At 37.0% G+C, this 24,591-nt stretch overlaps 1 protein-coding gene across 1 annotated transcript; it reads left to right on the top strand.

The window, feature by feature from the left end:
- The first annotated feature begins 973 nt into the window (after positions 1 to 973).
- Positions 974 to 24,551, top strand: LOC137405570 (putative phosphatidate phosphatase). Its single transcript, XM_068091865.1, has 6 exons — positions 974 to 1,048; positions 12,935 to 13,089; positions 14,460 to 14,616; positions 15,563 to 15,783; positions 23,351 to 23,530; positions 24,252 to 24,551. The coding sequence occupies exons 1-6, from the start codon at positions 994 to 996 to the stop codon at positions 24,375 to 24,377; spliced, it is 894 nt and encodes a 297-aa protein (XP_067947966.1). The 5' UTR covers positions 974 to 993; the 3' UTR covers positions 24,378 to 24,551.
- The last annotated feature ends 40 nt before the right edge of the window (positions 24,552 to 24,591 follow it).

The following is a 24,591-nucleotide window of genomic DNA, read 5'->3' as shown; positions in this document are numbered from 1 at the left end:
GAAGAGGAGAGAGAGAGAAGAGAGTGAGAGAAAAGAAAGTAAGAGAGAGAGGAGGGAAAAAGAAAGAGGAGAGAAAGAGGAGAGAAGAGAGAACTTCATTTTATTTTCATGCCCGAATGCAATCTCTGAACTCATTACAACATATCTTGTGCAGGTACTATTACAAGCAGCAGCAATATTAAAATTACATAGAAAATATAGTCAATGTTTTAAATTGCATCAGCTGACTAACAATGCACCGGTGCTGATCTCCATCTCTGACTGTGCATCAGTTTGCTTTTCAGCCCATTAGTATTTAGTGGTTTGCTCTGATAATCGATGGCTGCACCATCTCAAAGCATTTGGTGCCAGCATTCAGATTAACACCTTACGGTGGTTGCACCAGCAAAAGGTATCAGTTGCAACTTATTGCTACACTGATTACCAATGATTAGTTCTTCCTTTTATACATATACATGTACATACCTACTGTAAGATAAGTGACATAATGCACGTGTCTTCCATGGACCTAATAAACTTGGAGTTGTCCTGCTTCTTTTGTGAATTTTAATGAAAAGATAACTGCTAATTAAAAAAACAGATCTTTGGCCTTCGTAAATACATTTATAGTGGGAAACATGGTCCTATTTAAATAAAAGCTTGCACTGTTACATTTTTAATATCATTTAGTAAAACCATTAGCTTTGATGATTATATTTATACTGTAGTTGATTGAGAAGCACAACACCACGAGAACGTGTTAAGATGGGTTTGAGATGCGTATACGAGGAACGCCAGGAACAAGAGACTATGTGTTGAATTATGGCGAATCGTCTGTTGCTTTTACGTCCGCAATGAGCATATGAGAATGCTGTCAATGTGTTCGTGAAGTCGCTTTAATTTGCAGACTAATATTTTCTACCTAATAGGGCGTGCAGAACAAATGCATGCAAGCGATTCAACGACGAAAGTTTTTTTGCGTAATAAATAAACTATAGGCGTCAACTAATCAAAATGGCGGTTAAAAACGCATTGAGGATTTTTATCGACGTAATTATGCTCATACTAGGTAAGAACCTTGCTCTATGTACGCTGCTGGTATAGCATAGTTTGATTGCTTGTCTAATCAATTTGGATTGATTACCTGTCTGGGTATAATTTTGCGTTGCGACCCCTATGTTGGTAGCTGGAACTAGAAAACGGAAAACATGTTCACACCCAATGAAGACTTTGTTTATTGGGTGTGAACCCAATAAACAAAATTTGTGAACCCAATAAACAAAGTTTTTGCTGACTGAAAAAACCTACTGTAAGTAGGTTTTTTCCAGTCAGCGAAAGAACTTGTTTTTGTGGAAAAGTTTATGCATGCGTTTGGGGAAGGCATATTATGAAGCCACCTAAGCTTTTAGAATATAGGTACATGTATATGCCGCATATACATGTACCTATATTCTAAAAGGTTAGGTGGCTTCATTATCATGAAAACTAATGAATGCTAAAATATCTGCTCGTGCATTGACTTTAGCCTCTTGCGTATTTTAAATATTATTCTTCAGGTTGAATTCACTAACTCTATTAGTATTGCTGCGATTTGCTGTTCAATATTGTTCAACCCAGTTGAGTTTACTGACTCGGCATAAAAATAGAGCACTGTCTCCTTTTGGTTTCATGGTCTTCTTAAAACGGATATTTTATTTTCAACTAACTCATGCAGCAATACTGTTTGTTTTTTTGGATTGTGCCAAAGTTTTTGTGAATGGCTTGTGATAATTGGTACATGAACACTGATCATCTTAGGATGCCAGGCTTGTAAGTATAGTCCAAACTTAGACCTGGTCTTTTATATAAAAATCTTCTAGAACTAGCAGGTCGACTTTCCTATCATGTCCTCACTGCTTGTGTTGTATGATGAATCTAGACTGCATACCATCTATAATACAGAAAAAAGATAGTAGACCTTCTTTGCGTACCATTTCAGATTAATACTTTCTAAACAGCACAAGACCGTTTTAGGCATGATTGTGATGCGCGGGACATTTGAATGCTTCCTTACAAACTGTTAAGCACAGATGTGACAACATGGTGTCATATATACTTTTTTTGGAAATAGTTTGATACCAACTATCACTGAATAAAATTTCATCCTTGTCATACAATGAAAAATTATATATCTTTAAAGGTTGACTTGCAACAAAATTCACATTACAGTTATTTGGTATCAAAAGATTCACCATGTCTTACTCTGTTGTGTGGTAGGTGCCAAATATGTGGAAATGTGATTACAAGCTCTTTAAAGCTCAAAAACGAAAAGCCGCCGTAGATTGGAATCTCTTAATTTCTCTGATGTAGTCATGAAATTTATTTATTGTCTTGTCACGTGATGTTCTCACGTGAATTGAAAGGCCAATAAAAAGCTCAATATGAAACTTATCGTAGCAATAGTTTATAACAAACACTTTGGGTTTTACCGAAGACCCCGTATCAAATATAGATGCTCGCTACTTGACAGTTTTGTTTCGGTTTGGTCTAATCGGCAAGTCGTAATCTGATCATGTGGCCCAATACTTCGCAAATAATTTCTGCAGCACTTTTCCATTATCACAGTTGACCAACAGACCCATCATGATTATCAGACAATGATATATACTCCTTTGAGCTAAGGTTAAAAAATTGAACGGTAAAATTTAAATTTTTACGGTAAGTTATAAGATATCACTGCTAAAAGTGACAGCATTACAATGACGATAAAACAGACGCGTAAGAACAATAGACATAGTTTTATTGAATGCGTGAAGTATATTTGTGAAAATATTTCGACGAATAAGGTTGCATGAACGTGTAAACAGAAACCATCTACCACAGCTACGTCACATTCGAGCCGTTTTGAAAAAAGAATCCAAACTACGGTGGTCTCGTGTGGCTGCGATTAACTGTTCATTTTTGAGCTTTTAAGAGCTTGTTATCACATTTCCACATATTTTGCACCTACAACACAACAGAGTAAGACATGGGGAATCTTTTCATATCAAATAACTGTAATGTGAATTTTGTTGCAAGTCAAACTTTAAAGCTGGTGTGATGCTCGAGACCGCAATGTATTGGGAAAAACTTTTCTGTGATTAATTAGAAAAAAAGTGTTTTGAAGTTTTGGACTCATAACATCATTATTTGACAAGCTCAGAGCTCTACCGTCCTTCTACCATCCTTCCTACATACCATTTTGTTTTCATGCCCAAGTTTAATGATTGTGCAAAGTATGAAATGTAAGGCGTGAGACTGATACGTGAGATGAAAATAATTGTATGAGAAATCTAGCAGTCTTCTGTTTTTAGTTGTTGAACAAAAAAATTATCATGATTTGGAGTTACAACATTGAATATACATGTGCTCAACCAAGTAATAGTTCAAAATTAGTATGTATTAATGGCCTCCTGAACTTATTTTATTTAAACATGAAGCATAAAACACATATGAAACTCTCAACTGAATATCCGTGTATATTACACATTGTTTTTTAAACATGAAACAACAATACATACAACTCAAAGATTGTTAACCTTTTCCACTCCAATTATGAATGCATCAACTGTCCTGGTATGACTAATTCATATTTTATGCAATTCCGACATCAGGACAAGTGTGCATTAAATCTGTGATTGCTTGGTCCAGGATTGCCAGATTTTGTTTTAGTGATTGCATTAGAAAGCTGGCATACTTTCCTACCAGACTGTCGTGCATGCTTAGCTGTCACTTGTTCTGAACTCTGTACAGAATCACAGATATAGTTTGAGACTTCCTGCTGAGCTTCATGTATGTTAAGTTTGGCGAGAATGATATGACTAATAAAAATCTTACATCACAGTGAAATTTTGTCAGATACTGCTTGAATATGCTCTAAATAAGCTCACAAAAAATCACTGCAAAGTATTTATGATATCAAGATATACAGCAAAATTAGTACATAAACTTCAATCGGACAATTAGCAGAGTTGTCACACCTCACCAGCCATTATGTACAGTACAGTGTTAAAAGATTGAAATTAGTAATTTTTCTTATTGGCCTGTTCTCAGATTTACAATTATACGTGTAGGCAAAGACATTCATCGCAAATCATGCTCAGTATGCCTTGGTACTATGTCTGCGCTATGTCCACGCCCATGTCTTGATTGCTATCATGATCTTTTTGTTTTGTTGAGGCTCTTGGTCCATGGTCAGTTAGTTCTAAACTAGCTAAATCCTCTCCTAAATGCAATGATAGATATAAGAGATCATAATACAATATACTGTATATATACTGCTTCTCTCGTATTTAGTGTTTCCTCCATTCAACCGATTCTTGTAATACTACTACTACTCCTAGTTCCATGAGCAGGATTTTTATTCTTACCCCATAAAAATACTGGTGTAATTTGATGGCAGAATATTTATATACACAGAATAAATCATCAACCTAACTGTCACTGGCTATAAATCTTACCATCACTTTCACTCGATTGACAATTGTTGCATGCTAGGAAAATGACAACATAAAAATATTTTGGTCCGCTAAATTATTTTTATTTCTACTAGTTACTAGGACTTGTACTCACCTTGTTCTTCTAAATCAGAGGTGTCCAACTTTTTTAGAGTGTGGGCCATTATGTTAAGTCAAGCCCACGCTGAGGGCCAAGCATAGCTGCTATGTATATCGCAAATAATTGAATTACCATTATTTTATATGTTGCAAAACATGATCCCATCCATCACGTGTAATTCTCATTCTCCATAGTCAATATATTTATTTTAACTACATGTAATTACAAAAAAGCAAATACATCAATATATTGGCTTTAGCTAGATCTATGTAATTACAAAATCACAAATGCGTCAATATATTGGTTTTAAATACAGATACATGTAATTATAAAAAGCATCATATGAAATTTATGCGTAGTGTCCTTGTTGAAAAGATATTGCGGTGCTAAGTTTTCACTGGTAATGGTACTGAGCATAGTACTCTTAGTGAGTCGCTTGGTACTGCTTCTCTCGTAAAATCCTATCTAGGTCAGGTTTAATGTCTGCAAATGAAATCCTGAGCTGCTGAGCTAGATGCTCGTCGGTTAGTCCAGTGCAATATTTGCTTTTGGTATGCTTCATGCGACTGAAGAACTGCTCACACAAGTAGGTAGAGCTGAAGAGGCTGACCGTTCGAAGAGCGTGTTTATGTAGAGCTGGATATGTGCCAGCTGGAAAAAAATCATGATAAAACTCAATGAGTGCGTGGCTGAGATGTTGTTGCTTGAAATGTTTTTTAGCCTGCAAGTCAATGAGCTCCATTTGTAACTCGGCTGCTACACTGCTAGGGTTGACAGAAAATTGCTTGGCAAATATCTTTATTTTCTTTCCTGTTTCTGCAAACTGAAAAAATTTTGCAAATTCAGCTGATAAATCTGACACGATGTTGGCGTATTGCTCAGAGTTGACCACAACGCATTGGCCGTTCTGCTGACGCTCTGACAGAGTTTTGAAGTGAGCATAATTCTCCTCTCGGAGTTGCTGCTCCCACAGCTCAAGCTAAATATCCTGAATGCAGTGATGTATTTTCAGAGTTAAGATATGTCCTGTTTCTTTCCCTGTAGCTAAAGGTTCAGTACTGACATATGCTCTGTGATATCAGCTAGAAATACCAAATCAGTGATCCAGACTTGATCTTTGAACTCATCACACTTATGACCCTTGTTTCTCATGAATAAATCAATCTCTGGTAGCAGACTGTAAAACCTTTGCAGTGTTTTAGCGCTGCTGAGCCATCTGACTTTACAGTAATATGCTACATCTTTGTATTCACATTCTGTCTCCTCAAGGATATTTTTAAATTGTCCATGGTTCAATGCTCGTGATCGAATAAAGTTAACAGTGGATACAACTAGACCCATAACATGATCCATCCGCAGAGTTTGCGCTGCTAAGTTTTCATGATGTGTGGCACAATGATACACCACAAGGAGAACATCCCAGCAGTGAGAGCTGAGCAGATGACCTACTAGTCCAGTGTTTTTCTCTGCCATTGCCGGTGCTTCATCAACACAAATGCCAGACATCTTCTCCAATGGTAGGCTGTAATCAGCAAGTTTTTTTAATAGACTCTCATACACATGTTTTTTAGTTGTTGTGCCATGAAGACTACTCATTGTTAGGAAATCCTCAGTAATTTTGAGCTCATCATTAACGCCCGTATCATATTTGCAAGATGAGAAGTGTCAGATAGATCTGTGCTCTTATTTAATGCTGTGCTGAAATGAACAAACTTCTTAATCCGGGCTTTCACTGTACGCTCAATGTCCTTACTCAGATTTTCCACTCTTCTTGCAATGGTGTTTTTGACAGAGCAACATTTTCTATATTGCTTTTTTTATCAGGGCAGAATTCATCCACAAACACTGCCAGTGCCTAAAAATAATATAGCAAGGTTAAAATAGATGTAATTGATAGTTACTAAAATATAATAATAATGGCAAAGAATACAAACTTTTGATGAAATTTTTAATTTAGTTTTAGGTATATCAGGCTATGCAAGGAGTTATAACTTGCCTCTGTCTTTTAACGTCTACTACTCCACGCCTATAGTTGTTTTATGCAACTCTTATCTGACATAAATTTAAAAAAATGCTTACCTCCTTAGCAAATTCTCTATGTGGAAATGGTAGTTGTTGTTGACCAATTAGCTGAGCCATAGCGAGACTGCATTTTGTCGCTTTTTCACTAATCTCTGCATATCTTATAAAATGTTGCTGCTGTTGCTGCAGGTTGGAAGATAGCGAGTCATATTTCTCCTGTCTATCACGAGCTGAGTATTGCTCATATACGCTATGGCGAGTTGTATAATGCCGCCTTATGTTGTACTCTTTGAGTACAGCAATTACTTGATTGCAAATGACGCATATTGCTTGGCTCTCCCCATAGTATTTGATGAAGTATTGCGATTTCCAACTGCTATAAATACTTTTCCCTCGCAGTCAAGCTTCCTGCGTGTGGCCATAATTGTAACTGAGCAATAGGTATTGAGGTAGCATCCAGCAAGCTGCAGACCATTCCCCAACTCAGATTGGGGATTCCCGTTTGAGATGTTCAATCAGCTAATAGAAATAAAGGCGGTAAGGGAATTGCCAAAAAGCAGATAGGTAATTCGAAATTTTTAATAATATTAGTGGGTGCATTTTTATGCGCACTAGCCATAGCTGCGGTGTTCGCTAATAAAAACCTAAAAACAAAGATAAACTGGTAAACAAATGTTTAAATATACTCGCCTTCAGGGCCACAAAAAACCAAGCTGAGGGCCGGGTGTGGACCAGGGCCGCCAGTTGGACATGCCTGTTCTAAATGATCATCAAAAGTGTCTTGATCTTCTTATTTACCATCATCTGAATAAGCTTCATCACCAGAGTTAATAGCAATGTTAGAGGCATTTAAAAATCTACCTTTCCCTTATTACTGATAGCAAACAAAATGGCTAATAAAGCTCGAAGCGTAGTGCTTTGTGAAATGTGAATAAAAAATGTTGTAGTGCCCAACAGACACTCAGAACCTAAGGTAATATACTCCTAAGATGTCCAAACATCCAAAAACACACTTATTTTTCCTAAGTCGTTACAGGACAGTCAGTAGACCATGTCCAAACCGCACCCACTTGGAATCCCAGTTATTCCGGGATCAGGGTGAAAAGAGCATAACTGCATCCCGAAATATCCGGCATCAGATTTGAAAGGGTTAAACTTTTATGCAGTAAACCGCTGTCTTGTAATCATCATATTTTGTCATTATTATTTTGTCATTTTCTAGTACAAAGTATCTCAGTGATCTGGTAGTTGCTGCTGGTGTAAAAACTGGAGATGCTTTGAGAGAAAAATTCTTGAAGGTGGTTTTTATGTTGTCAGGGTTCGGTCACATGAACTGCTTGCGTGCCCGCTGTGTGTACTTTATAGTGTAGCTGCATTCTTTGGCATACGCTGTGAGAATTTCTCCAATGCTGACTTCAGAATCTACTGCCGCAAACATTTGTCATAAAAACTGAGTCTATCACTGGGAAATATTCCTTTTGGTTACCTCAGGGAACTGATCAGGTTTGCTACTCTGTGTCAGTGGAATTGGATGCCAACGGGAAGGACACCATTCCATCCGAACAATGTTACTATCTTCTTTAATTGCTGTGTAAGGCGCAGTGGACCAGCGTTCTTTGCAGATAATCGTGGTTTCAGTGACCAGATCTTCTGAGATGCAGAATATCTTCATTGATTTTGCTGATTTGGAAGTTAATTTTTTGGCGCTTTTGAAAACGACTTTACCAACTTTATGACATATATTCTCTGGTATGCTGCCATCAGAACCTGTTTGATTAATTTTGACAAGGTCCATATTCTTAGTTATAAAAATTTGGAAAATAATTTCAGTTTATCGTTTTTCTCAAAGAGACTGACTTTTTAGACTTGGAATGTCTAGCATTGCTTTCACATGCCAGGGTATTACAGTGAAAGTGCCAACAAAGGCAGACATTGCTGTATTATTAAAATGTCACAAATTCTTCCATGTGCTTTTATCATTCAGAATCTTGCAGTATTTTCAGCAAATTGGCGAGTTTGTCTAAGCAATGGCAGCCCATAATTGAGTTAATTATTTTGCTTCAGATAGCTTAGGAAAAACAGGCTGCAACTAAACGCGCTAAAATTTTGACCCACGTAACAAACAATTATTCGCTTCTCTAAATGGTAAGTGAAAAATTGCATTTGCTAGAAAAAAGCATTTTGGTTAAAAAATCTCGTATTAATTATAAGATGGAAGCAAAATTTCTTTCAGAATGAATAGCAATGTTTGAGAGGAGATGACCCATTGTCCCATGCGTCACACACCATATCAGAAAAATTTACTGGTGTGTCCCATATCTTCATGAGAAGATTTTATTATAGAAAACTTTGATGTTACTGTATGTCTGAATATGTTTACTCGCTAATTCACAAAAAATCATGATTTAAAAAGGTAGCCAAAAATTGCTTAGCTTACATGTGTTGACTTTGCTTGGCCTTACCCAACAATGCTGTGGAACATAGGCGATTCAAAACATGTCAAGTTTGGCATTATAGTGTGCTCATGCTAAATTTCGATGCGCACTTTGTTGAAGTAAACATGGGGCACTGTTAAAAATCATTGATGCTCTGATTTTGCAGGTTTGTAACAAGGCTATCTTTTTTGACTTCGGTTAAGTAAAGTGGCAATAGCATGGTTCCCACGTCGGCTGCTAGACTCCGGCTATAATCACGCGCAGCTAAACACTTGCAGCGTTAGGCTCGGTGACTTATGTTCACATAAAGCTGCGTTGCTGAGGATCACTTAAAAATCGCCACTCATCGTGTTTGTGCCGACCTTCACCGAAAGTGCTGACCTTCACCTGTACAGTGGATTTGGGAAGGTGTTGTCTGTGGCTCTTTGCAAAAGTTGACCAGCGCTGAACTCTTGCGTTGACTGCGGGCAACTACCAGTGGTACTCGGCGTGTAGGCTCCCATTTCACCACCGATAGTCCTGTGATCCTGCAACCATTGCTTGTGGCATATATGGGAACCAGGCTAAACAGACAAAACAGTAATCTTCATTGAGTTGCAAATAGTCATATGCTTTCGTGAAATCAACAAATAAAACATGCAGTGGCTAGTTGGTTCTATTCGCTTCTGCCTTACTTGTCTTAGGCAGAAAATCATGTTTATTGTAAACCTTTCACTCTAGACGATTCAGTAGTATCTGAGAAAAAGAAACTGCCGAGAGTAATTGAGAAAATATAACCAAGTAATTGCCACATTCTTTTTAAACACCCCTTTAAAACAATCGCAACGTTTGTGTCATTGCAGTTTTACCTATTGTCTGAAAATCGTGAACATTGTTTATCATTTCTCAAAAAAACGTATCATCTCCAAGCACTCATATTTCATATGACATACCACCGTCTCTGGTAGGGAACTTCTCATTTTGAATTGAACCAATAGCCAACTGGAGCTCATTAATATCGAGGGCATCATTTATGTATAGGTTTAGCTATTCTTTACACCATCAGATTTTGAGCCATTTTACCTATATTACATCTATTATATTTAGTAGTCGATTGAAGTGGTCAAAGAATCATTGCATGATTTTTTCATTTTCTCGTAGAACGGCAGTTCCATCATGGTCGTAAGGTTGTGCAAGTTACTTTGGTCTTGAGTCACAAGTCTCTTAGTCTTGTATAAAATATTTTTGCTGTTGCAATGTCTCCAACCATTGTGGCTGCACTTCTTTTATGTACCATTGAAGTTTCTTTCGGCATTTGAATACGGGTTCTTCTGAAAAATGTGGTTGCACATGAATGACATCAAGTGTTGCTTGACTCACTTTGTTACTTTCATAGTAAGTGCTACCAATTGATACTACTCATAGTGAAATCTGCTACATGGCCATTTTTGGCATGATTGTGGCGCGCCGGGCATTTAAATACTTCCTTGCATACTTTTTAGCCCACATGGGAAATTTTTCTGTCATTTATGCTGTTTTAAGCAGCACTTGACACAAACTATCACTCAATGACATTTCATCCTTGTCGTGCAATGTATTGAAGAATTACTAAATATTAAAGCTGGTGTGACGCGCGGGACCATAGTTTTACATGAAAAACTATTTTATGATCAATTGAAAAAAATCTTCTGAAGTTTTCGACTCATGACATTATTGTTCAACAATCTCATATCTCTGCTATCCTTCTACTAGAAATACATACTGCTTTGTTTTCAGGCCTGACTTTAATGATTCTGTGAGGTTTGAAAGAAGGCAACCATCTGTAATGCACGGGACTGTAACACGCGGGACTGTAACATGCGGGACAAAACTAACATTAAAAAAAATTCAGCACATATCTTTGTTTTGCAGTTGTTAAGCAACAAATTGTCACGATTTTGAGATGGAACATTGATATACATGTGGTAAACCAGCCAGTAATTTAAAATTAGCATGAATTATAGGCCTACTTATTTTATTTAACCATGAAACATAAGATGCATACGATTCAAAGATTGTTGAAAAAGGGTTTACTGCTAAATGCAGTAAATCATTTTTTCTTAAATCGTTATATTCTGCCATTAATATTTCCTCATTTTTTAGTAAAAAGTATCTCAGTTGCCTGATAGTTCTCGCTGGTGCAATAACTGGATATGCTTTAAAAAGACAGTTCCTGTTGGTAGTTCTTTTGTGTCATCGGGGTTTGGCCACACGAGCCTCTTCCGTGCGCGGTGCATGTACTTTATAGTGTAGATACTTTTATTGGCTTCCGTTGTGATAATTTCTCCAATGTTGACTTCATCGTCATAGCGACTAGCATGACTAACACAGCAACTATCATGACAGTTTTCGACAGAATGTTGGTCGCCAATGCAACCAACATTGTGGTGAAAACTGTGTCAGTGTTTGTGAAATATATCCTGTGGTTACCTTGATTAGATTAGTGCTCTGTGTGTGTGGAGCAGTTTCCTAAGAGACACAACACCATTCCATCAGCACAACATCACTATCTTTTTTAATAGCTATGTGTTGGCATGATCGAATGACACGAATTAGAGGCACGGTGAAGCAGCATTCTTCGCAGATCCGCGCTGTTTCAGTAATCATATCTTCTGAGATGTAGAGCATCTTTATTAGTTTTGCTGATTTGGAAGTTATTGTTTTTGCAGCTTCCGCAAATGACTTTGCCGAGTTTACAACTTTTTTGGTACGCTACCATTAGAACCTGTTGTTTGATGCTTTCCCACGATACCCTCTATTGCACCTTTGCCATGCGATGTAATTTCTGTAACCATACTTTAAAAACACACATTTGGTTCAAAGATTATGTCATGATTTGACAGCATCACGCCAGATGCGTGTATCAGTAGGTAATCTTGACAAACTTCATGTTCTGAGTTACAAAAAATTACAAATTAATTCCAATTTTCAATTTCTTTCAAAGAAACTGGCTTTTTTGACTTAGAATATTCAGCATTGTTTTCATATGCCAGAGTATCAAAGTGAAATCCCAAACAAAGGCAGACATCGTCATATTATTAAAAATGTCCCGCACATCACAAATACTTCCACTTGCCTATAAAACAGAAACATGCTGTATTTTTAGCAACTTGACGATTTTGGCTAAGGCATAGCAGCTCAAAATCGAATTATATATAACAATTTGTTACCTCAGATGGCTTAGGAAGAACAGGCTGCAATTAAATTCACTAAAATTGTGACATGCATGACAAACTATTATTTGGTCGGCTGAATGGTAAGGAAAAATTGTATTTGCTAGGAAAAAACGCCGGGGCTAAAAAATCTACTTTTGTATTGATTATAAAACAAAAGAAAAATTTATTTTTGAATGAATAGCCAAGTTTGAGAGAATATGATCGATTGTCCTGCGCGTCACATACCATACCAGAAAATTCTACTTGCATGCTCCATATTTTCATAAGAGACGATTTTATAAATTATAATAAATTATAAAAATTTTCATGTTTCTGTGTGCCTGAACATGTTTACTCGCTAATTGAAAGCAAATTATGATCGTGAAAAGTAGAAAAAAATTGCATATGTATGTAACACTATGGTTGCCCTTGCCCTACAATGTACCATTTAACATTTGGTTACATAATACTCTATTCGGATGTGGATGCAAAATGTCTGTACGTCTTTCTATTGTTTTTATAGGTCGACAATCTTCGGTGTGATCTTTAACGATTTATAATTGCGATTTTTTTGCGTATTGCGACAGGAGTTGGTTACTTCTAAATAGTTCAAGAGCTTTTAGGAATATATAATTAAGACATTTTGGTGTTACAACTATTTTAACAGGATGGAATTAATGTTCGGTCAAATCAAATGGCTACTTGTATTTTAATTTTGACCTTCAGTTAAGTTTCTTTTATATTTTTCAGTTGCTGTTCCATCAGTGGTATTTAAGTTTGCCAACATTCAGCCGACACAGAGAGGTTTCTATTGTGACGATGAGAGCATCAGATACCCTTATCACAGTTCTACTATCTCTACCACTGCACTCATTCTTGTCTCAGGGTTTATGAATATTGTCATCGTGAGTTCTTTTTTATAGATAAAACACAATTTAGCTACATGTTTGTTTATTTTAATAATGATCCATGTATAGTCTGCTTGTTTAAGTTTTGGTTACAATGCTGCTAATGATGTGCACTCCGTATGTACATCTTAACATCTTTTGAGCTTAGTTTATTCCAGGTCCAATGTCATATAAAAAACACTGAAGGCGTGCTCAAGTATTCCTCTAAAATTTAAAATGACCGTGCGCATTTCACTCTCCATCCAGAAATGCTACAAATATTTATTTATTACTATTATTTATCCATAATATTTATTTATTGGGACAGAAAGTAAACATGAAGGAGAGGCGCAAAGTGAAACTTGAGAAACAATTTAGGCTCGGCACCCCAGATATAGAAGTGTTAATGGAGAAGCGCTGGTGTAGCGTATTGTAAATTTCTTTAGATGAAGCTCATACTAATTTAGTTTATAAATACAATGTAGATGTCGCCTAAGTATGGTGAACCCATACAATAAAAAGTTTAATTTTATTATTGTAAAACTGAGGTTTATGCTTTAAAGATTGCTTCTAATAGTGCTATTTAAATATTTTAGCTCATGGACCTAGTGTACAGCCAGTGTGATTAATTTTATCCATAAATCTGAGCTCATGGACCTAGTGTACAGGAAGTGTGGTTAATTCTATCCATGAATCTGAGCTCATGGACCTAGTGTACAGCAAGTGTGGTTAGTGGTATCCATAAATCTGAGTTCATGGACCTAGTGTACAGTGAGTGTGGTTAATATTATCTGTATACCCTAGGAAACTTTTATTTCGCTAGTATTTAGTTTCATGAGTAGCACACAGACTAAAATTTCGCTGCAACTTAATTTCGCGGCTCTGATGAGTGCAAAAATATAGTGCTGTGAAAATAAGTGCAGTGGAACAAACAGATTAGATTCCTCAGGTCCAGTTTGCTAGTAAGTAAAGATTTTCAATTTGGGACTAGTTTGTATTTGTAAACCGCAGGTAGAAATGTGTGGGTGAGATCGATAATTCAATTTGATCGCTTGCTGCCGTTTGTTTCTTGGGACTACCAATGACGTCTAGGTCCCTCTATATGACAATTTTATTGTGGATATTAATGAATAAAGCTAGGTATTAAATTTCGCATTTTCCCTCATTCGTTATGATACCGTAGTTTAGTTTCGCTCATGAAATTTTCGCGAGAGGATGACTCCGCGAAAACGTGAAAGTTAGATGACGCGAATACATAAGTGTCCTAGGTCCTAGAATACTTTAGTTCCTGGACATATTGCTTAGAAGCTGGTACCAGAGATGTTTGTAGATTCAGAGAGAAATAGTCATTAGTGTCTGTAAGCCTATATATGGTTGGTATCTTTCAGATATCAATTTGTGAGATTTTTCACTACCATGGAGTAAGAAGGAAGAAGGAGGCTACCACACCAGAGCCATTGATCTGGAAAATAAGGGTAAACCGATGTTTTTACTCCATATGTGGCTACATCTGGATACTGGGCTTTGGGCTAATGGCAAATCAAGGTGAGTTTGACTAACAGTAAACCACGATGATTTAGACTTCATGGTGACCTTGAGTAAGCTGTGCACACGGTTAACAAAGAAGTGTTTTCTTTTTTGTTACTTTCTCAATAACGTATTGATGTGAGTAGCAGTGGCTAGAGGTTCTTCGTCTGTGACACTTGACACTAAAGTTTCATTCATGTTGATTGTGATAAGATCTCGAGGGTGAATAGAAATAAACTGTATCCCATGCTCCGATTATTAAACTTGCAAGCGGCTGCTCATCGCGTCTGTTCGTTGAAATTACTTCTAGGCTGTTCAAAGTAGGACGCTTTCAAATTGTTTGAGGTTTGCAATTGTCTGCTCTCTGGGAGGTATGATTGGCTATGGGTATAGTTCGCTGATTTCAATCGAATATTTTTGACAATTGAAGAGAAATTTAGTAATATTTTGCCTGCAAGGAGTAGTTTGATTGTACGCGGTAATCAATTTGAGTACACTTCTTTAATATTGGTTAAGCGCTTGCATGGTCATACATAAGCTAAACTCATGGCCTGAGATCATTATGAATATTTTTTAAATTTTTTATTTTTGGTAATCGAGTGTTCACATCATAATAAATGAATTTGGTGTCTGCTAAAATGGTTTATGTGATTCGCTCGCCGGTTTTTCATAACGTAATTATCATATTGGTGATGTATTGTTTGGAGCAGCGGTAGGGGGTAACTCCAAGTTTATGGGTGCATGTATGGCTTAACGAATGCTTATTGTGCACCCCATTCCATGATGAATTGTTTGTGACATTTGCTCCCCTGAATCCTCTTGAGTACAAGTAGGAATTCCAAAATGGGTCTTACTATGCTAGCATGCACTCATCTAAGGAACTTTTGACTTGTCCGTGATTGTGTTCAAACATGAACTGCTGTCACTCCCCCATCTCATGTGATTCACATTCTTTCATTCACAGGCCTCACTGATATCGGCAAATGGACAGTCGGCCGGCTTAGGCCACATTTTATTCAAGCCTGTGATCCTGCTAACAAAACATGGATCAACAACTGTAACGTCGGACAATATATCGAAGAAGTCATCTGCACTCAACCTGACCAGAAGATTTTTAATGACCTGAGGTTGTCTTTCCCATCTGGTCACGCCTCATTATCCGCTTATGCCATGGTCTTTCTTGCTGTAAGTTTATTCTTCTATAGTTTGAGCCACTTCCTTATTTCCTACTAGTTTAGTGGGTGTTTGCTTTAAGTACAATCAAGACAGCTTTTGTTGTTTCATGTTATTATCTCCCCATACTATATATGACAGCGACCTTTTTCTTTACTGAGCAGTGAGCATCGGAGAGTGACACTCCACTCGCCTTGTCATTCACCATGTTTTCATTTCATGATGTCTCCAGCATACATTGGAAGCAAGAAGACGGTTGAAAAAAATTAATGTACTTCAAACTGGGTCAGTCATACGTATTCTAAAACAGACCCTCTTCATGAAGGCAGTAAATGCCCTCCAATGTAAACCTCCTTTTACTTAAACTCGTCTAAACGTAAAAAATTGATGCACAGTTTTTGCTTTGTAGGCCTATTATGTAAGAAATTCCATATAAAGTAAATTGTCAAGTTGATGCAAGTTTTGAAACTCTCGATTTGAATAACGAGAGTCCCATAGCTTTAAAATATGCGTAGTTTTCTCTTTTGCCACAGTTGGGAGAGAATACTATGTATAGTGGTATCTCTATTATATACACCAGTACCCTCGCAATCTAGTGGGCTGTCAGATATCGTCAAATGTGCAGATAAAGCATTGAGATGAAATAGCTGCCAATTATTCAGAAATACTTAGAGGTGGTGGGATCGATGCAGATGTTAGACTGTTGATCCACAAAGCAAATGTCACGAGTTGGAGTCTCGTTAAAGGAAATTTTTTATCTGAACCCTGGCTTCGGATAAATAAACAGACAGACAGTCACGCTTTCAGTCTAGCAAAAATATATTTCTGTTTTGCTTCATTGTAGACATACATAATCTTTCTTCTTAGCTGCGTAAATTTTGGTCCGGAAAAAATTGATTTAAATGGACATTGAAGATGTGCGCTCTCCTTAAAGCCTGGTTTCCATATGACAGCGCAATGATCGCGCGCGGCCCAGTGATCGTACGCAATGCATTTCTTGGACCGCGATGCAGTGTCTCCATATCGCGCCTAGGTGCCATGCTTTCATTGGACAGGGTGGATAATTTCCTTACTTTTTCGTAGGAGAGACATATTTCTTCGGAAAAAACAGCCCTCCGTTGCGAAATTGCGCTGTCATATGAAAACCAGACTTACTCTTTCGTACGGGAGACCAATTTCTTCGGAGCCACAGCCCTCCGTTTGAATTGTGGGATAGGTTGAAAAGGTCTAGCGATGTGTTGTAGGATACATCATTGCGCGCACCCATCGCAAGGATCCATTCTGTTGGATCCTTGCGATCAGCGTACGCACGTCGCGCGATCGTCGTGCGCTGACGTTTCCATATCACAGCTGGCCTACACACGACGCCGTGCGCCTTGTTGCGCGCCTTGCGCTGTCATATGGAAACCAGGCTTTACTTAATGTGAAATTACCGTAATCGCGGACCTTAAACCAAGTGAAATTGATAAGAAAATGAGGAAAAGCTGTCGATACCAACTAATAGTTTCATTGTTATTGTACTGTTGCTAATCTAAAAATGAAGAGCCCGGTGCTAAAGGTTTTTAAGTCACAAAATGGCTTACTACAGAAAAGCAAAGTTAGAAACTTGTCAAATTAAAGGCCTGCATAATAAAACATTTTTCTAGCCCATTCAGATGAGTTTCTAGCCCTTTTTCAGCACTTGAAGTTAGAAGTTCAGGAATAGCAGCTTCATCTACTTGCTCAGCCATTGTTAAATGCTCTGAACAGAGCCGTGTGATCACATGACCCAATAGCCTCAATCTGATTGGCTGCTTGTGGACTTAAGTACTTTTAGTGCATCAGTATAGAAAATCTTGGTTTACCTAGACGTAATTTATACAAGACTTAATTATTTTTTCATGTTTATTTTTGGTGCTGCTGGACTCGGTGTGTATTCTTTAACATTCTACAGTGAAAACTTCAGTTGCCCAAAATTGTGATTTATGTACTTTTAGCACTAGGCTCTTCAAATACAAGTTTTTTTCCTATTTACACTGTCAAAACTGTGAGTTTGGGAAAATCCTGGAACGAATTAGGCAGCTTAAATGTGTTTCATGGTTGGTCTAACATAAAATCCCTATAACGTCAATGTTCTCAGAATGCGATGGGTATGTTGTAGGTGCGGCCATTGTAACTATGTTAATTAGGAGTTGATGATTTGCATCTTTACATAAAGGCTATTTTGCTGTAAGCATTCATTATAAATAAACATTTTTTTAAATTTGCAGGTAAAGTACCCGGCATGCTGAACGCAGATTTGTTCGATTATTCACTATTTTTATGAGTGTGGGTTTTAGCTCTAGCTAACAGCATTGTTGAACAAACGCTTGAGTACTATGGCCACTATATCTCAAACATCTATGTACAAGCGTAACATTCTGTATTTATGCAACTATCTAACTGATGCTCTGCAGTGTTTCTGAGATGTTGAAGTTGCAGTGCAAACAGTATCACTGAGCAATTTTAGCTGCATCAGCTTTTATTAGCATTTGAGCTTTTAATCAGCAGTGAACTTTCAGTCATCTTCGTGATCAACATAAGAAGTTTGATATATCAAACTTCAAACTATATGTTTTATTGATTGGGTGTAAACCATAGGTCGGCAACCTTTTTCAATCATAGAGCCATTTGGACCCGTTTTCCACAGGACAGAACGCAGCGGTAGCCACAAACTCTCTTTGATATTTTAAATTTTAAAAAATTGCTACATGTAACGTTTTTGTCTAGCTGTTAATGTTTTCATAATATGTTTACACCATAAAACGAAAAGGTGTGGCGTGTATAATGGTTTAACTGCTGAGAAAACAAAATTACACTATTAACAATAAAATAGCTAATAATAACTTGAACGTAACGTGAAAATATTACGTTGTTTAAAAGGTTACTTTGAAGAAAAATTGCAACTTCATGTTTACTTCAGTCCTTTTAACAAAACGCTGAACGTAAATTCTAACTGCAGCAAATGTGGTATGTTTCTTCTGTGCGCTGTCATTTGGCGTGTACGATGAGAGAGTACATTTCTCATTACATATTAAACAAACTGGTGAACCGGTCTCATCAGTGGTGGAAGCAAACGAATCAGCCAACGTAAGATTAAATGTTCTATTTTCATCTGTCACTTTTATTTTTCTATTTTTCGCCATAGTTTGTCTACCCGAGGTAAAAAAATCAAAAAGCCTCGTGCCTGCTAGTATAATTTTTATCGGTGCATAAATAATGAAGCATAACAAGGGACAATGTTTGATTTATTACCATAATTAAATTTTTTATATGTATCACAAAATCTAATAATAAAACTTTATATTTTTTATGAATCACTCGACATATATAGGGCCTATAATAAAAAAAGAAAAAAAATCCAAAGCCCGAGGGAGCTAGGATTCTAGATAATCAACAATGCCCGGAGATCGTGCTAACGCCTGACCAATACAAACACATGTTCGGGTTAATTAATTATGCTTCAATAAATATACTGTCGTTGATATAGGTAATGAAATCTCACCGATTAAATTGTGACCTGCAGTTGCATGGCCCTAGGACTATATGTCAATCACACTTTCGCTAGGTCAGCGGCGCAATGCTTGAAATTAATTAGTATCAGTTGTGGCCCTCAACATCACAATAAAATGAGAGAACTAGTGCATAATATCATCGGGAAAACATAGTATGGTGCTTGGAATCTGAGTTACTTATCATAGAAATAATATGGACATGAAGAACTAATGATACTGATTTCTTTGTCATCTTCATTTCTTCTCTGGAGTTGTCCTACCTTCGCCTGACATTAGCGTCATTATCGTAGCTGATAAATATAAGCTGTAAGCAATAAAATGAGCGGTAAGAGCACACAACACCGCATATGAAAAAAGTGACGCCACAGTTTTCGAGTCTATACCATTGAACATTTCTGCGGTAGAGCTCTCGGGAAATGCTATAAACACCAACCAATGTCTGTCTCACCATGTCAAACAATGGCTCATTCGAAAGCCAAGACTCTGATGTATTGAAATATATGATAAAAAAATTATGTAATTGATGTGCTTTAATTATAGAAAGTATACTATTACTATAACTAAGTATAGTTAATAGGTCTATGGTTACATACTAATTTTTAATGATCTTAAAAATTCTTCATTCAAGTTTCTGTTATTCATGTCGTGTGTAATAGATAATTAAAATCAATATGTACATGCTCTAAAACTACCCAATTTGAAAAGAGTATAAGTCGTGTGAACTGATTTTACTGAAGTTGCTAGCGATGCATTACAAATGTCCGATGTGGCCCAACCTTTATTAGTTTAAACAGACAATGGTTGACTGTACTGTGGACTGTGCCATGAAATATCTTGGAAAAAATGTGGAGCATCAATAATTAGTTGCTTATATAAGTACTGTTATGCTTGTCTATATGTTTAAGATATGTTGCCTAAACATTTGCTCCACGATGAGGCCAGCTCAACAGGCTGCAATTATACGCTCAACATGAGATACTGCTTCCTTTCATTCATTTCTATACCAAGGCTGCCACCTAATGCACACTCACATTCACACTCACCTAATGCACCTACACAGAGAGTGATACTGTTTAACCCTTTCACTGCCAACCATGTACAAAGTCGGCTATCGGCCTAGTGCCAGCCATTTTACCGAAAGTTGCCGATATTTCTTCATGATATGTATACAATATTTTTTAATTTCAAACTATTTAAAATATTTGTTTACATATATTTTATTTTGCAAACACTTTAACCAACATTGCTATGCAAAAAATTTAATGTGTCCATACTTTGGGCGATGCCTAAGCTATGTGAAGCTACGATCGCTGCGAAGCTAAAACGATCCTCCACAATGCTCCTTACCCTTACAAAACTATCACTTTCACCACTATCAGAGAGAGTGCTGCTACTTTAATTATCTGTATAATCGCGAATATCTGAATCTAAATTGGCTATATTGTCATCAACATAACTAATTACCTGTTTTCTGACTCGCGCGGTACTTTACAAAACTTACACAAAAATGTTTGTTTTTAGTTATAAAATTCTTGAACGGAAATTTAAAATTGCTTCGTTGTTTTAGGCTAATTTTATAGAGAAATCTTCGGACAACACTGTCAATTTTATAAAAGTCCTAAAGACCATGGGTTATGTTGTCAACGAATAATAAAATTAAGTTACAACGCAATTGCTAGGAAAGTCGCAAAAATGGGTTTGCGGCACTCGACCCTAAAAAACTCATAAATGCATCTTTGGCACCGAAAGGGTTAAAATGATGACTTATGACAGTTGCCGCACCAAAACTTTGGCTTTTCAAATTTTCACAAGTCCATACGATAGCGTGAACGCACATCTACTTCTGTTAAAGAATAGAGAAAGTGTGAATATTATGATGCTTTATCATGTATTTTGAGGTGTCGACTGATGTTCTAAAAAAATAATCAAGGATATTGACCCACCAGAAGCTGAGATATAGCCAGCCAAACACAGGTCTACCTAATAACGAATCAGAGGAAAAACCCTTCGAAAATCCTGAAAATTGTGACGTATCAAATCGACTTATTGAACATGTGCCGGAGTTGCGCACCCTTACCTCCATTGCGTATACTGATTATTTTAGGTTACGAGATGTGAAACACTCCTTGTGATAGTAAATAATTTACAGAGTAGCTCTGGTTTCTCAGGAAAACCAAGCAAACATTGTGTGGTAAAGGCAGTTACCCACAACCCCTTGCCATGATTTTTCAAAACAGAAGAGCAGATTTTGACTATTGTGCCTCAAATTTTAACTCTATCTCCACAGATATGCTCCGAAAATCTTCTGTTCAACGAACGGCACATGTAAAGTCTATATTATACGATATCCGTCATTTGCAGTTTGTTTAGAATAGGAAATGGGAATGTGAATTTTGTTCCTTCAGTGTCTTTCTACTTTGTACCTACTGCGGCATTCAGTTGATTTTCATGATTATCGTCACTATTAACCGACTGTAAGTTCACTACAGCCATAATTTTGAAAAGAATAACTTGTCTGTGCTGCTCTTGCTGTAAGAAAAGAAAATGATAACTTTTGATTTGATTCTTGTATTTATCTATTATCTTATCTATGATTATTTTTTACGATTAATATAATAATCATAGTGCATATTATACAAACTAATAATATAACTGTGTATAGAATAAATGATGTAAATAATATAATTTGTAGACAATTGCAAATGATAACCGAGATCCATGATTGATTTAATTGATTCCATTTAATAGCTATAGCTAAGAAAATCTGAACAGCGCTAAAGATAAGTCTGAATAGGGAAGCCAAGTGGGAGAACAACAAAACTGAGCTGAACTAGCAAGATAGCGAAATATTGCGAAATAATATATGCGTGTAATTATTTCACGCTAAAACTAATCTACACGTCAGAGGGACTGGTTCGGAATTCTCAGAGCAATGATTGTTAGGCCCGATTTGGTTGTTCTATACTTCCAGGATTAAACCAATTAAAACGCCGTGATTTTTATCGGATTATCGGATTATCGGAGCGGCGCATTACTTGGCTTAATTGATCAATGGCACACAAGTCGATTTCATACATCATATAGTGATGCTAATATGAGGATCACCAAAACCCTTATCTCTTTTGGTTGACCTGTGTTTGGCTGGCTATATCTCAGCCTCTGGTGGGTCAATCTCCTTGATTCTTTTTTTAGAACATCAGTCAACACCTCAAGATACATAATAAAGCATCATAATATCATACTTTCACTATTCTTTAAGTACCATAGACCAACATTTTGGCTGTTAGCGTTATCTCTTGGCCACTAATGTTCCTAAGTTGTAGGATGATGAGCTAACTATTGAAGTAAAATACAAAAAAGAGGTGTGAATATTTTGCCAATCAAAGCATGGTATCTTGTAAGAATACAAATGTCACCATGACACCGGTTTACTTATAGATGTTAGCTTTATTTAGCAAACTAACCACTATTACAGCCTATAAGCAGCTATAATCTTTTCATGGGTTTCTAGTTATCTTTCACATTTGTATCACTCAAAGTTTTACACCCTATATGAAGTTTTATAGTCATAGCCTCTCTGCCATCCTATCGTATTTGTTAATTTTTGCCTACTACATGGACTATTCAGAGTTGTGTTCTCAGACTACTGTGTGTATTCATACAGTACTACATTCAGAATTGTATTCTCAGACTACAGTGCGTATTCCTACAATACTGCATACATATTTCTGTTCTCAGACTGCAGTGTGTATTCCTACAGTACTACATACAGAGTTGTGTTCTCAGACCAAAATGTGTATTTCTACAGTACTACTTTCAGAGTTGTGTTCTCAGATTAAAGGGTATTCCTACAGTACTGCATACATAGTTCTGTTCTCAGACTATGTTGTGTATTCCTACCGTACTACATACAATGTTGTGTTCTCAGACTAGAGCGTGTATTCCTACAGTAATACATACGGAGTTGTGTTCTCAGACTAGAGTGTGTATTCCTACAGTACTACATACAGAGTTGTGTTCTCAGACTAGAGTGTGTATTCCTACAGTACTACATACAGAAGAGAATACCGCGGTTTGCCTACACCTACCTGTTGAAGAACGTCCTGCAATTTGTATGCATAGCCATGGCGTGGTTTTGCGCTCTCTCAAGAGTTATGGATTACAAACACCATCCTACAGATGTCCTCGGAGGTTTCATTCTTGGCACCATTGTGGCCTTGTTCACTGTAAGTCTAGCCTTGATTCTTTGGCTTCAATAACCATAAATACACACAATAGGATGTCTTTTTGAGATAAGAGCAAGAGGCTATTTATTAACCGACATACTTAACCTGCGTATATATAATGCTTGTCACAAACCTAAACAAGTTGGACAAACAATCAGCTTCGATCCCTGTTTTTCGTCACATTTTGAAACCTCTTCGACAGCTATATCAACCAAATTAAGCACAACAAATTAGAAAACATGACATTAATTCTCGTGATAATTTCATCATACACACCGTCAAAATATACTAATTTTTTGTTAAATTTTAGCTGAATGACAGCGCTATAGCAGCCGAGCATTTAATTGAGTCTAGCTTGAGATACATTACTCCAGGGTCAGGAACTAGTTCAGATGGCTCTGTCATAGCCTGAGGCCACATTTCATGTCGTCGATAGAGTTGGAGGGTTATCGTAGACATGTTACTGTCTACAGGGTTATCGTAACATGGTTGTAGCGGCTATTCAGCTGATAAACAGATGGCCACATGTCTTTTCTGCATCCTGGTACAAAGGAATGTTTTTGGCATCATTTTTTCCTCGTTTTCAAATGCTTTTTTGTATTTAAAGCAAACTTTTGAAGATTGCGCATGAGCATACTTTGTCACACATGACTGTATGTCATTAATATGGAATACAGAGACAATACTCGGTGGATGTCAATCTGTCATTTCCTAATTTTAGGCGAGATTTCTAGCTGAAGGTTTCAGAAACCCGTACACTCACGGATCGTACAAACGGTCTGGCGACATCGATCGCCGGCGAAATGTTGAGGCCGAGCCTTCCCATGTCGATACAAACAGTCTCTGACAGCAGGAGAGTCAGTGTTTGCTTCACATAAGTTGGCCAATGTATAGTGGTTAAACTACTATTCCCTTTGATAATTTCCAAACAGATAAATGTATATGGTTAACATTTTGGTTTATTTTCTTTCAGTAGGGTTAGACATTAACTTTTGTATACTAACCTTCATAGCAAGGACTATGACTATCGTTATTAGTTCTCCAGGTTTGCTCTCTTGTTG

Source organism: Watersipora subatra, chromosome 10, assembly GCF_963576615.1.
Source record: "Watersipora subatra chromosome 10, tzWatSuba1.1, whole genome shotgun sequence".
Classification (NCBI taxonomy): Eukaryota; Metazoa; Bryozoa; class Gymnolaemata; order Cheilostomatida; family Watersiporidae; genus Watersipora; species Watersipora subatra.
This window is presented reverse-complemented; position numbering and strand designations above follow the sequence as displayed.